The sequence below is a fragment of the Ambystoma mexicanum genome, chromosome 11 (assembly GCF_040938575.1).
Source record: "Ambystoma mexicanum isolate Mex_15411 chromosome 11, UKY_AmexF1_1, whole genome shotgun sequence".
NCBI classification, from domain to species: Eukaryota; Metazoa; Chordata; class Amphibia; order Caudata; family Ambystomatidae; genus Ambystoma; species Ambystoma mexicanum.
In genome coordinates this window covers 63,471,367-63,485,367 of record NC_090934.1, presented here as the reverse complement: position 1 = coordinate 63,485,367, position 14,001 = coordinate 63,471,367, and the positions used below count along the sequence as shown (strand labels likewise).

The window sequence follows — 14,001 nt, the reverse complement described above, 5'->3', positions numbered from 1 at the left end:
ATCTGTGTAGGCGAGTTGCAGCCGTCCATCCAGCCTCGCTCGCAGAACTGCCTGCCGAGTGATACCCACAGCTGTCTCCCATCTTGAACCCTCTCGTAGGAGCTGCAAAGCACCCTGAAACCGACTCGACCCTGTCGAACACCAAGAACCTCTACAAGCACAAGGAACATTGTGGTTCTGTCCCCTGGTCCTTCTCCAAAGGCCCCTAGTGACATTTTACGACCCATTGTTCCCTTTGGGCTGAAACCAAGTATCCTTGAACTATTGTGATCGACTACCTTCCTGTCAGATTCCCGAGTGCATCCCATTTCCTTCTTTGAAACTATCTGTCCTCTGCATTCCCTTCCAGGGTGGGTTGTATTTTGCAGTGTGCTAGAACTGTCTGTTGAAAAATAATAAAGTAGATATTTGTATACAACCTTGACTGGACAGTCTCTTTTATCATTGAGTAATAATTGTATTTTTGCTGTGTTGCATCTAACCAACGATCCATGACCTTGCGGAGATAAGCCTGCTGTTCCGCCCACGTTACCAAAAATGGACAAGGAGGTTTATAATTTGCTTGTGTTTCCAATCTGTTTGCATCCCTCCTGGTGTACTAGAGGTGTAGGGCAGATTGATGGTTTAGAAACCGATATCCTGGACCACTGGTGCCCCAGGGGTTGATTCATCACAAGCGCCATGATTTTACTACTGCGCATGAACATCAAGGAAAGACTCACAAGCAGAGAGCCACGGTACACGTAAACCAACAGTGTTGGACAGATGTAAAGGAATGGGGGGAAATTGCACGTTTTGATCAATCAATAACGCAGAGTAAAGTTTGTCTGCAACATAGTTGATTAGTCAAGCCATCGGACAGAAGACGGCCCACCATAGAGTGACACAAAGGATATCATGAGTATTTGTAGAGCGCAGCTTCATGCACCGAGGGCATTTTTTGCTCTATTGACAGAAAACAGATATAAATTGTTATCCAACCCAATGTTACTTATTCTATAAATCTTGGAAGGATAAAGGGCTGAGTGGACCTGCCGGGGTTCAAATCTGTGACCATGAGGTCAAACACAGATCCCTGTAGTGGAGGCATTAGTCCACTGAGCCGCTCACCTGGGATCTGACTCTGTGACCATGAGGTCAAGCACAGATCCCTGTAGTGGAGGCATTAGTCCACTGAACCGCTCACCTGGGATCTGACTCTGTGTCCATGAGGTGAAGCACAGATCCCTGTAGTGGAGGCATTAGTCCACTGACTTGGGAATCTCAGTCTGTGATCATGGGGTCCAGCACAGATCCCTGTAGTGGATGCATTAGTACATTGAGCCACAGACCTGTGACCATGAGGTCAAGCACAGATCCCTGTAGTGGAGGCATTAGTACACTGAGCCACAGACCTGTGACCATGAGGTCAAGCACAGATCCCTGTAGTGGAGGCATTAGTCCACTGACTTGGGAATCTCAGTCTGTGATCATGAGGTCAAGCACAGATCCCTGTAGTGGAGGCATTAGTCCACTGACTTGGGAATCTCAGTCTGTGATCATGAGGTCAAGCACAGATCCCTGTAGTGGAGGCATTAGTCCACTGAGCCGCTCACCTGGGATCTGACTCTGTGACCATGAGGTCAAGCACAGATCCCTGTAGTGGAGGCATTAGTCTACTGAACCGCTCACCTGGGATCTGACTCTGTGTCCATGAGGTCAAGCACAGATCCTTGTAGTGGAGGCATTAGTCCACTGACTTGGGAATCTCAGTCTGTGATCATGAGGTCAAGCACAGATCCCTGTAGTAGAGGCATTAGTCCACTGACTTGGGAATCTCAGTCTGTGATCATGAGGTCAAGCACAGATCCCTGTAGTGGAGGCATTAGTCCACTGACTTGGGAATCTCAGTCTGTGATCATGAGGTCAAGCACAGATCCCTGTAGTGGAGGCATTAGTCCACTGACTTGGGAATCTCAGTCTGTGATCATGAGGTCAAGCACAGATCCCTGTAGTGGATGCATTAGTACATTGAGCCACAGACCTGTGACCATGAGGTCAAGCACAGATCCCTGTAGTGGAGGCATTAGTCCACTGACTTGGGAATCTCAGTCTGTGATCATGAGGTCAAGCACAGATCCCTGTAGTGGATGCATTAGTACATTGAGCCACAGACCGTTGATCATGAGGTCAAGCACAGATCCCTGTAGTGGAGGCATTAGTCCACTGACTTGGGAATCTCAGTCTGTGATCATGAGGTCAAGCACAGATCCCTGTAGTGGATGCATTAGTACATTGAGCCACAGACCTGTGACCATGAGGTCAAGCACAGATCCTTGTAGTGGAGGCATTAGTCCACTGACTTGGGAATCTCAGTCTGTGATCATGAGGTCAAGCACAGATCCCTGTAGTGGATGCATTAGTACATTGAGCCACAGACCTGTGACCATGAGGTCAAGCACAGATCCCTGTAGTGGAGGCATTAGTACACTGAGCCACAGACCTGTGACCATGAGGTCAAGCACAGATCCCTGTAGTGGAGGCATTAGTCCACTGACTTGGGAATCTCAGTCTGTGATCATGAGGTCAAGCACAGATCCCTGTAGTGGAGGCATTAGTCCACTGACTTGGGAATCTCAGTCTGTGATCATGAGGTCAAGCACAGATCCCTGTAGTAGAGGCATTAGTCCACTGACTTGGGAATCTCAGTCTGTGATCATGAGGTCAAGCACAGATCCCTGTAGTGGAGGCATTAGTCCACTGACTTGGGAATCTCAGTCTGTGATCATGAGGTCAAGCACAGATCCCTGTAGTGGAGGCATTAGTCCACTGACTTGGGAATCTCAGTCTGTGATCATGAGGTCAAGCACAGATCCCTGTAGTGGACACTGTCATAACAGGGGGGTGGGGGGTTCAGCAGGGCTTGCAGGGGAGCCCCCATATTTTGTGTTTCGCCACTGGTAGTGGACGCATTAGTCCACTGAGCCCCAGACATGGCTCTCATGCATATCGTATAGCGCCCTCACCAGCGGCCCCCGAATATGCTGTCACAGCTTGCAGCAAACCCCCAGCCCAATCCTGGATAAAATGCAATCTTGCATGAGAGGGTTATTTAAAATGGAATACATTTTCCGAGCACTCCCCTCCCCCCAGGATGCTTGGGAAGCTGTGCGAAAGAGTCCTAATTACATTTAGGTCAGGAGCAATCATTCAACAGCAATGGAAACATTAATTAAAAAGGTGCAGTGCCTTCTAAGAGACAGCTCTCCTAGCACCCGAGGAGGAGACTAGCATGAAATGGTTTGAATGTAATTGCATCCAAGGCATGTAGGTTGCAAGCACTTCCGGTTGGGGAAAGGGCTGCTAGGCCACGCATGTCCACAGGTAACATCGTCTGCTGGGTTTGTGGTAGCTCCTGTCATAATACTTCTGAACATTGTCATGCGCTGCTATCCTTCCTTGTTGCCCTACTGCCCACCATGCACTGCTAATGCACCCTCTGTCCAATGTCTCCTACAGTCATCTCCTGCGGTGACCTACCGACGCCCGCCAATGGAAACCGCATCGGAACGCTCACAGTCTATGGAGCAACCGCCATCTTTTCCTGCAACACCGGCTACACCTTAGTGGGATCCCGTGTGCGGGAGTGCATGGGCAACGGCCTCTGGAGTGGGCAGGAGGTGAAGTGTCTCGGTGAGTGGTCACAAGCTGCCAGTTCTAGTCTTGAAGTCTTGGGTTGGGACAATGAAAGCCGAATTCGCCAAAAACGCGGTTAGTTCCTGGTTGCGTGTCGACCAAGAGTCTGCGATTGGTCCTGAATGACCAACCTATCACTCTGACTACGGCATGCTTCATGATGAGTGACAGAGGTTACAATTGTCCAGACTGATCAGACTCAACTTCTTCCTCAGTTCCTCATAGACGGAAGTGGGACTCTTACTTCTAAGACGGAACCTTCTTTTCGGTATGACGTTCATTCACCGCCAGTTTTTTGTGGCATTTTTTGGCAGAAATGTGTGCCCAAAAAAACGAATCGAAAAATATGGGCAGGTGGCATATAAGGGGCAGGGTGTGTTGTGAAATAGGAAATAAATTAAAGGGGAGGTGGGTGCCGACCCCAATAAAAAAAAAAAAAAAAAAAAAAAGAAATATATATATATATATATATATATATATATATATATATATATATATATATATATATATATATATATATGAGTTTTTTCGGGTAGATATGTTTGTCAAAAATCACAGTAAAATAAATGTAAAAAAACTGGGGATGAATGAACATAGAACCTTCTTTTCATGTCTGAGATGTGCCGGGCGGAGATAGGTCTCTACAGCAGGTGCAGTCACCTGCTGAGTTTCTAACAGCACAGTGAGATGTATATTAACTTGTGAAATCAAGTGTATGTCATCAAATGTCTTATCATGACAGATTCAATGTACCAAAAAGTGGAAAAGAAAGTAACCAATTCTGTAGAAAGTTTTTTTTTTTTCAGATGAATGCAAAAGATCAGTAATAGGGTCCTTGCTGGAGTATGGTTTCCTAACAGAGCAACACGCTTATCCACTGTAGTTTATTGTTGTCCAAGGAAGCCGAAGGCCAGAGGTGTCACTAGAGGGGGGCAAGGGGGCTATAGCCCCTGATCTTTTGGATGTAGCCCCACATAGGAGTTCAGGGGATACAACCAAAAGGCTAGCTAGCCCTGAGTCCCAACAGTCCCGACATTAGGGTAGCCCCAGAACTTTTACAAACCTAGCATCCCCTGCCGAAGGCTGTTTCTGGGGACACAGGGATGTCTTGGTGATCATAAGTGTGTCAAATGGACCTAAAGATTAATTAGTAGTACCTCAAGGATGTCTAATGGCTCTTAATATTTTAGAAGTAAGCCAAAGGTTTTCTAATGGAGCCAAAGGCTATTAAAGACATGCCAAATGTGCCGTAGGATGTCAGACATTGTCCAAGAAAGACTAAAGTTAGGTTATATAAGTCTTGGTGTTTAAGGAAAACTAATAATGGGTTGATTAGGAGCAATCTAAGTGTGTCTAAAAAAAAGCCTAAGTTGATCTAAAAGAAACTAATATTGTTTATTGGAGCCAAAATTAACTAAGAGTTGCCACATATGTCCAAGGATGCCTAAGGTTGTCTAAGGGGATGTAAGGATTTCTAAGGGAGCCTAAGGATGCCTAAGGGTGTCTACACTTTTTTTCTGAGGTTGCCTAAGTGTGTTTTTGGATGTTTGCAGGAAATCCATGGTTCACTAGCTTTGTGCATTGTTGTACAAGGAGGCTTACGTTTGTCCAAGAAAGCCTTAGCGTACCTAAGGAAACATCAGGCTATCTAAGGACTTCTAAGGTTGTCTAAGGGAGTGGAATCATGTCAACAGTACATGCCCTAGGTGCGCTTATCAACCCTAATATGGCTCATGATGCCTAAGGTTGACTATCATTGCCGTTAGTTGCCTATGCCGGATTCTGGTTGCCGCAGTAACATTACAGTTTTCAAGGGTGCCTAAGGATGGTTGAATGGTGCTTCCTTGGTTTAAGGAAGTTTATGGATGATGTTATCATTTCTAGGATTGGTAAAGGAACTAAGAGACTGGCGCAGTACATACATAGTGTTCTGTGGCAGAGGAACAATATCTAAAAGGTCCATAGTTTGACATGCCGGACCGCCTTGGAATTTAGAAGAGTTTCAAATCCCAGACCAATAAGATCAGCTGAGTGTGGTGCTGCTGTGAAAGCTGCTTCCAGCTTTTGTAGTAGTATTGTGGGGGAACGTAAGTAATTAAAGATGGAAGCAGAAAAAGTTGTAAAAATCATCCCCTTTTTGTTTAGCGGATGACTATGCGGGGTCGATTTATCTTATGTTATGTTAAAGGTTCTTATACCGGGCAGTGTTGCCATTGGTCAATTGCAGAGGCATGATTGTAGCTTCAAGATCTGCGGATTGTTTGCGGAGTGTGAAAGGCAGTTATGTTGTGTCAAAAGTGTGCCTGAGGCAAGTCTTCTGTGTCTCATTGGGTAGCATCAGAGTTCCACTACGAGCCCCCTGGAGAAGACAAAAAGGCTGATTTTAGGAAAACATTTCCCCTGTTGGGCAGTGGTGGAGACAGGAGGGGATCAGGGGGGCAGCTGTCCCCCCCACACCCAACTACCCCCACGTGCCCACTGCACCCTCCCTCCAGCCTCCCGCTGGTGCCCTATTACTCGCCTCCCGGGCACCAAGAGCTGTGCGAACAAGCTTCTACCGGTACTGTTAGCCGAGTCCGCCGCGAAGCCGCTGCTTACAGAGAAAGACGCAGCAGAGAGCCCTGCAGCAGCAGAAACCTTCATGGTCCATTCAGCTTAGACTCATGGAGGCGGGGGAGACGCACACCTGTTCGGAAACCTTTCTTTCGCTGGAGGCTACATTTTTTAAATGTACATATGTTGTGCCAACAGATGCCTTTTTTTGAGTTTTATGATCAAGGCCTCCAATGTAATTGCCCAAGAGAAGTGTTCCTCTAACATCTGGCATATTAATTTGATGTTTGTTTTCATTAAATGTTCAAATGAGGAAGAATGCTTTTTCCTTCATTTTATTGACTACTGAGGCGCTTACCTAATTGACATAGTCTAATAGGTGTAGCTATTGGTTTTCCCTTTTACAGGGAACTCATTGAGTTTGTAATTGTCTTCCCTTTGCCTAAATAACTCCTCCAATTAGACCAGCAGGTTTTATCTGGCGTAAGAGACTGCCATCTTGGTCAATGCTAGTAGAGGAAGTTCACAGTAGTGTCTTTGCTGTATTCTGTTGTGCTTATATTTGTTAGCTTGAGAATGTGGTCCGTAAATGTGTGGTTAGGTTTCAGAACAATGTTTTGGTAAGTTGGGGGGCGGTACATTGACAGTGGTTTACAACGAACCAAAGCGAACAAAGCAACTCTAACTCGTAGGTAACTTATCTCTGACAGGGAGGACAAGCAACTCCAGATGCAACCCAACTCTACTAGAGGTAGTTTAACCATGAGTGTCTAAGCACAGCGAGCTCAGGACCCAAGAGTGCCCGCCCCCTTCACACACACAAGGGGAGCTCAAACATGTATGAATGGGAGTACATGGACCCAATGCTTCTCCTTCCATAAAGCCACAAACAGTGGACATCTGCCTTGAGGAACTTCCAGCCACTATGGACATTTGGCAAAAGGACATTCATTGGTTGCTATGATGATGGTTTTGGAACCGTGGCAACAGATACAACATTGCAATGATACACAAAGCTTGGAAAAGGAATTACTTAAAAAGGGCCTAGATTGGCAGTGGGCTTGGATGGTTGTTCTGTGTCAGAATTGCGGCAAGGGGCACAGAGGTCGTTGGTGGTTGCAGCAGAGGGCAAAGTCACATATTAAGTGGAGGATTCGGATGCAGAATTGCAACAGAATTCTGCAGTGAAGATGCAACACCTTTTTTCAGTATAAGGTCAGTGAGGTTGATGTGGAGAAGATTACGTCAGGGGTGGGGGCTGGATCAATCACTATGTCAATTAATGTTCATTAAGAAATCTTACGGCTTGAGTGTGTACAATAGTAGCAAGTGATCTTGCTCCACACGAATACTCTAATCATCGCTTTGGAAGTGGTGGGCGGGGGCATGGAGGACAATTGTGCAGATGTTGATAGTTTTGAGATAGGTTGTATTTGCAGATATAAAGGAGAAGAGATGCATTGCATACTTAATACATTTAGAGAAGGGTAGTGTAAGGAACTCATGGTGGCAACAGTAAAGACAGACACAATTGATCACAGCTCGAGTGTTTATTAAACAGTAAATGCAGGGTGGAAAAACGCCTAACCTAAATCTCAGATGGGAGCAAGCTTCGACCATCATACAAAAAATAAGGCAGTCCGTGTGATGTTGTGTCAAAAATAAAAGGTTCAATACTATAGAAAAACCTATTGCTATTCCTACAACTAATAGAGTGTGGGCTAGGGTTTCAATAGGAAAGAAGTATTCCAAATAATAAGTCAGGATGTGATTTCCAGGGGTCTCCCTTCCTTAAGTTTTCAGTACGGGACATGGTGGATCTCCTGAGAACAGCACACACTTGAGCTTTCCCAGCACCAGCTGGCAGTATGAGCTATTGGGTTCTTTGATGGCCAAGTCTCTTTTCTGTAAAAAGTCTCTTGCCTTTGAGGCCCTGATGTATTCAACAAACAAACAAAAAGTTCTGTTCCACATATATGTTGGGTGATGGCTTCACTCCTGTGTCCCTCCCTTCGGGGCATAGACCCTTTCTCTAAATAGTATTCAACAAATTGACTAAACCCTTTATTATTAATTGAACTTTGGGTGTTAACTTTCCACCCCGGATCTCCCTCTGCCAGGCTCGGACTCAAATGACAGTTCACTTCCCCTAGTCTTCCAATAGTTTTTGTATTCACAATCTTAATGCCTTTTTAAGGCTTTGCCTCTGGGTCTCCCTCTTCCAGGCATACACCCTTCACAAATCGTATTCATCAACTCAACTAAACAGTTCCTTTTTTCAATCAGGGGTAACTCTCCAACCCTGGATCTCCCTCCTTCGGGTTATGACCCCTTTCAAGCGACAGCCTCCCTCCTTCAGGCTCACTATGGCTTTCTTTTACAAAACAATGCACTGTGGCAACACACTGTTCTTTGGGATCGTTCCATCTGCATCCCTCCGCCGGGTTCACTCTTGCCAACTTTAGTAACACTCTACTCATACACTTATTTCACCATGTGGGATTAATTTGCCTTAAATTCATAATCATCTGTCGGCCAAAGACTTTTGACTGTACAGAGGTTTTTACAAGACCCCTGTATGAATATTTTGCCTCTCTTTGCCTCTTCATGAGGCCTTCTAGTTATGGCAGTCTCCAACATCGGGTAATCGCCCAGCATTTCCCGTGGGAACACACACATGGTGCCTGACCCCTTTCTTGCTGTCTTTCCCCCTCTGTCATCAATAGTGTCTTTAAATAGTTCAAAGTTCAATTTAGTCATTGGCTACTTTGCGTTCAAGACAGTTTGGTTACTTATTAATTCTACCCTCAACTCAACGGCTGTGATGAACAGCTTGCCTTTCTTTATTCTTGGAGTCAAGATTGGTACCACTGAGACCAGCGTCCTTCCCCGTTTTTGGTTATCAGCGGAGGAGGGTATTGCGAACCGTAAACATCTTCTGCAACACATGCTGGCTATTGTTTGCAGTCTTATAATTCCTTCTGCTGAGGTTTCACGGGCCTTGGTCAGAAAGGGTGAGGTCGCTTCTCTCCTTGTCACCCTCGCTGTATGTATCGTCTTTCTCCTCCTCTTGAACTGCCATGTCGAGTTAGCTCTCACGTTGTGCGATTTGCCTTGCTCATCGTGTGCTTTCGTGCTCCACCGTTTATCCCTGTGGAGAAAGGAAAGGGCTATCATGTGTGTGTGGTTCTGGTCAATTGCCTGACTTTTCCTGATCCTTGCATTTGGACATGTCAGGTTAAAGGCTTGGGTGTTAAACCACTATCTGTGGTGTGCAAAAGGGTTTGCGTTGTAAAGTGGGGGAGGGTTAGAGTGTCAGAGTATTCTACAGGGTAGGATGGGGAAGAAGTGTTATAGGGAATTACAACCCTTGTATCATGAGGGTTGGTGATCTTAGAAGGGAGAGATTTGTAGGGTTTGGGAAACAAATTGGAACGACCGGAATTGTAATCATCAGATTAACAGGGAGGACTGGGGGAAAGGTAGTGTTTTGTTTGAGCAGACTGGGAGCATGGGGACGAATAATTATAGGGACATGGAGAAGAATGGTTTAAGTATTCAGATAGAAACAGGGAAATAGGGATTCTGGGATGTATACTTTTTGTGTGTCACTGGGTTTGGAGCCTTAGAGGATTGGTTATTTATGGAGGGGTTGTTGGATCTGGGCAGGAGAGTTTTAACAGGAGGAACCGAGGCAGATGTACCCTCTATGGTGCCATACCGCATCTCACCTGGAGTATTTCCCTGAGCACATCCCTGGGATCCCCCTAACCAGTTGATCCTCTTCTACTCGTCCGCTCCCAGGTTTGGGGTCAGAGAGTGCCAGCCCTCCACAGGCCACCTGAATAAGGGTTTCAGAGGCCTGCTTGGGAGGTTTCTCAAATACGCTTCCCCTATGCTGTTTGGGCAGTGGGGATTCATGTGGAAATTCCACCATGGAACACCCAGGTCATTGGTCGAAGCATTCCATAATATAACTGGGATTCTCAACCATTTACTGGTTGTTTAGGTCATACGTGAGAGATGGCTTTAAGAGTTCTCTCACTTCTTTTCCTCTCTCTAATTTCCTCCCACTTTCTTGGGTGTTCATTAACTGCCCCTCTATCTTTTCTGGGCAAACCATTGCAATATGTCCCCACTCTCCACAAAATAAGCACTGTTCCAATGGAGAGTTTTCCAATGATTTTCATATACTAGGATTCCAACTCTGTGTCCCCTCAAGATCTTTATGGATTTTGAGGAAAAGTTCAGGAGAATGAAGGTTACTTCTCTCTCGTCAGAAAATAGAGGTGGCATTTTTATTTTTCCCTCCTCACAGGGCAAAATATAAAAGGAGCAACCCAACAGATATCGATTCTGATTTGCAAAGAAATTAAGGTTTTGTCCTTGCCCTGTAGTACATAATCCTGAGGGCAAAAAAGATAGTAAGTGTTGCCCTCCATGTTCTTTTGGACAGGTGTGGTGGCTTGAGAGGTAAGGGAAAACAAATTGGACTCCCATTCTTTGTTCCAAGGGTTGGAATGGAGGTTTCATGCTCTCCATCAACTTTTCACCATTAATGGAAAAGGGGGCCTCATAGGGTTTGCCTTTTGATTCCAATCTTTCTGAGTTGCCTTGGAAAGAGTTGTTTGTTTTCTCTTTCTCTAACACTGAGGATAGGTATAAACATTCCAATTTGGGTCTTCTTTATAAAAACGGGTTCTCCAACTAATATCAATTGGATCATATCCCACTGGTGACACCATATGTAAATAACTCATGGTGGCAACAGTAAAGACAGACACAAGTGATCACAGTTCAAGGGTGTTTATTAAACTGTGAATGCAGGCTGGAAAAAGGCCTAAACTAAACTTAAATCTAAGATGGGAGCAAGCGTTGACCATCAAATGAAAAATAAGGCATTCCTAGTGGCACTGTGTCAAAAATAAAAGGGCCCATACTAAAGAAAAAAACTATTGCCAATTCCTTACAACTAATTACAGAAAGAGTTTGGGATAGGGTTTCAATAAGGAAAGAAGTGTTCAAATTAATAATTCTGGATGTGATTGCCAGGGGTCTCCCTTCCCCACGTTTTCAGGACAGGACAAAGTGGATCTCCTGCTCACAGTACACGCTCGAGCTTTCCCACCATGCACCAACAGTGCCCTATGAACTATCAGGCTCTTCGATGGCCAAGCGTCTTTTCTGTAAAAGGTTTCTTGCCTTTGAGGGCCTGATGTATTCAACAAACAAACAAAAAGTTATGTTCCAAATATATGTTGGGTGATGGCTTCACCCCTGGGTCCCCCTCTTCCGGGCATGGACCCTTCACAAAATCGTATTCCACAAATCGACAAAACAGTTCCTTTTTTCAATCAACTTTGGGTGGTAACTTTTCACCCCTGGATCTCACTTGCTTGGGCTCAGACCCCTTTCAAATGTCAGCTTCCCTCCTTCGGTTCACTATGGCTTTCTTTTACAAAACAGTTCAGTGTAGACAACCCTCCGCCGGGTTCACTCTTGTCAACTTTTGTAACACTCTGTTCATACACTTATTTCGCCATAAGGATGTATTTCCCTTAACTTCGTAATCATCTGTTTGTCAAAGACATTTTATGGTACAGAGGATTTTACAAGACCCCTGTATGACTATTTTGACCTCTCTTTGCCTCTTCTTGAGGCCTTCTCATTACGGTAGTCTCCACCATCGGGTAATTGCCCAGATTTTCCTGCGTGAACATCCACGTGGTGCCGTACTCCTCTGTTGCTGGTTCCCCCCCTCTATCATCAATAGTGTCTTTAAATATTTCAAATTTGAATTAAGCCATTGGCTACTTTTCGTTCAACACAGTTCAGGTTCTTATCGATTCTCCCCTCGACTCACCGGCTATGATGAATCGCTCACCTTTCTTTATCCCTGGAGTCAAGGTTGGTACCACTGAGACCAGCGTCCTTCCCCGGTTTGGTTATCAGTGGAGGAGGGTCTTGCGTACCATAGACATCTTCTGCAACACAGGCTGGCTATTGTTTGCAGTCTTATAGTTCCTTCTGCAGAGATTTCACAGGCCTTGGTCAGAAAGGGCAAGGCCACATCTCTCCTTGTCACCCTTGCTGTATGTGTCGCCTTTCTTCTCCTGCTGAACTGCTCTGCCGAGTTAGCTCTCATGTCGTGCGGCCTGCCTTGCTTGTTGTGTGTTTTAATGCGCCAAATGTTATCCCTGTGGAGAAATTGAAGGGCTTTCATGTGTCTGTGGTGCTGGTCAATTACCTGACTTGGCCTGACTCTGGCATTGGGACATGTCATGTGAATGGCTTGAGTATTAATCCTCTGTCTGTGGTGTGCAAAGGGTTTGTGTCATAAAGGTGGGGGTTAGAATGTCAGAGTATTCCACGGAGTAAGATGGGGAAGAAGTATTACAGGGAATTACAACCCTCGTATGAGGAGGATTGGTGAACTTAGAAGGGGGGGATGGGTAGGATTTGGGAAACAAACTGGAATGACCAGAATTGTTATCATAAAATGAACAGAGGTGATTGTGGAAACAGTAATGTTTTATTTGAGCAGACTGGGAACGTGGGAAAGAATAATCATAAGGACTTGGAGAAGAATGGTTGGAAGTATTCGGATAGGAAACAGGGAAATAGGGATTCTGGGATGTATATTTTTTGTGTGCAACTTGGTTTGGGGCCTTAGATGATTGGTTATGTATGGAGGGGTTGTTTGATCTGGGCAGGAACGTTTTAATGGGAGGAAGCAAGGCAGATGTATTATAACCTATACAGATCTAAGGGATTCTGTCCTCCTCTCCTTCTCCCTCTCTGGCGCCATACCACATCTCAGGAGAGGTATTTCCCTGAGCACATCCCCGGGTTCCCATATCCAGATGATCTTCTCTTACTCGTCCACTCCTAGGGTTGGGGTCTGAGAGTGTCGGCCCTTTCCAGGCTACTTGAATAAGGGTTTTTGAGGTCTGATTAGCAGAATACCCTCAGGTCTACCACAGTAGGCAGAAATGATTCTGGGCGAAGTAGGTAAGCAAGAGGGTTTCTGGTGTGAATGGCAAGCAAAGTTAGGTGGTGCATACTCCCGACTCGTTAGACAGGTAAATAGAGCCATCCCATGTTCGATGGCCGAGAGGCATTCAATGATGCATGTTCCTATTGAGAGATTGAAGAAATAGATGAAAAGATGATACAGGTCTCATTGTCACTGGAGCAATAGGGGTTAACAGTGAGATAATGCTGTCACTAAGGAAGAACAATTGGAAGAGAGAAAAGGGGTCCTAGGATAAAGGTTGGTGGAAAGCGATATTCCATTAAAAAATGGTGGGGTTGAGGTTCCATAGCACCATGATAAAGAGTATGACCAATAATCATATGAGGTAAAAAGAAACCCAGAAAAAGCTGCATCAGAGATGTCTACAGGTGAGACAGACACATCAAATTTAATTCCAAGCTGACACAGAAATGCCAATGTCAGTTAACAGCTGACACGTACATCAATATGCTCAAGCAAACACTCAGGGCTTCAATAGAATCATGGAGAGTAATGAAACCAATAGGACATTCTGGAAAACTTTAACAAATGGCAGGGAATGTGCTCTTTCATTCAGAAAGTACATGTTCTGGTCTTGGTTCATATCCAAATAGCTAATTTAACTGTTGAATATCAGTAGACCTCATTAGCCCATTTTTTGTTAATCCAAAAGCCCATGCGACCGGCCAGTCAGGTGTCTGTGTGTCTAGGCAGGGGTATTGCATGGATCTTCATTTGACTGATAGTGCTGGATTCCT

The 14,001-nt window shown here is 45.2% G+C and overlaps 1 protein-coding gene across 1 annotated transcript in view; it reads left to right on the top strand.

The window, feature by feature from the left end:
* CSMD2 (CUB and Sushi multiple domains 2) overlaps positions 1-14,001 on the top strand; it is a 2,010,406-nt gene that overhangs the window by 1,899,254 nt on the left and 97,151 nt on the right. The window contains exon 52 of the mRNA XM_069622557.1: positions 3,499-3,672. Coding sequence (XP_069478658.1) covers positions 3,499-3,672 — 174 coding nt within the window. The remainder of the gene's footprint in view (positions 1-3,498; positions 3,673-14,001) is intronic.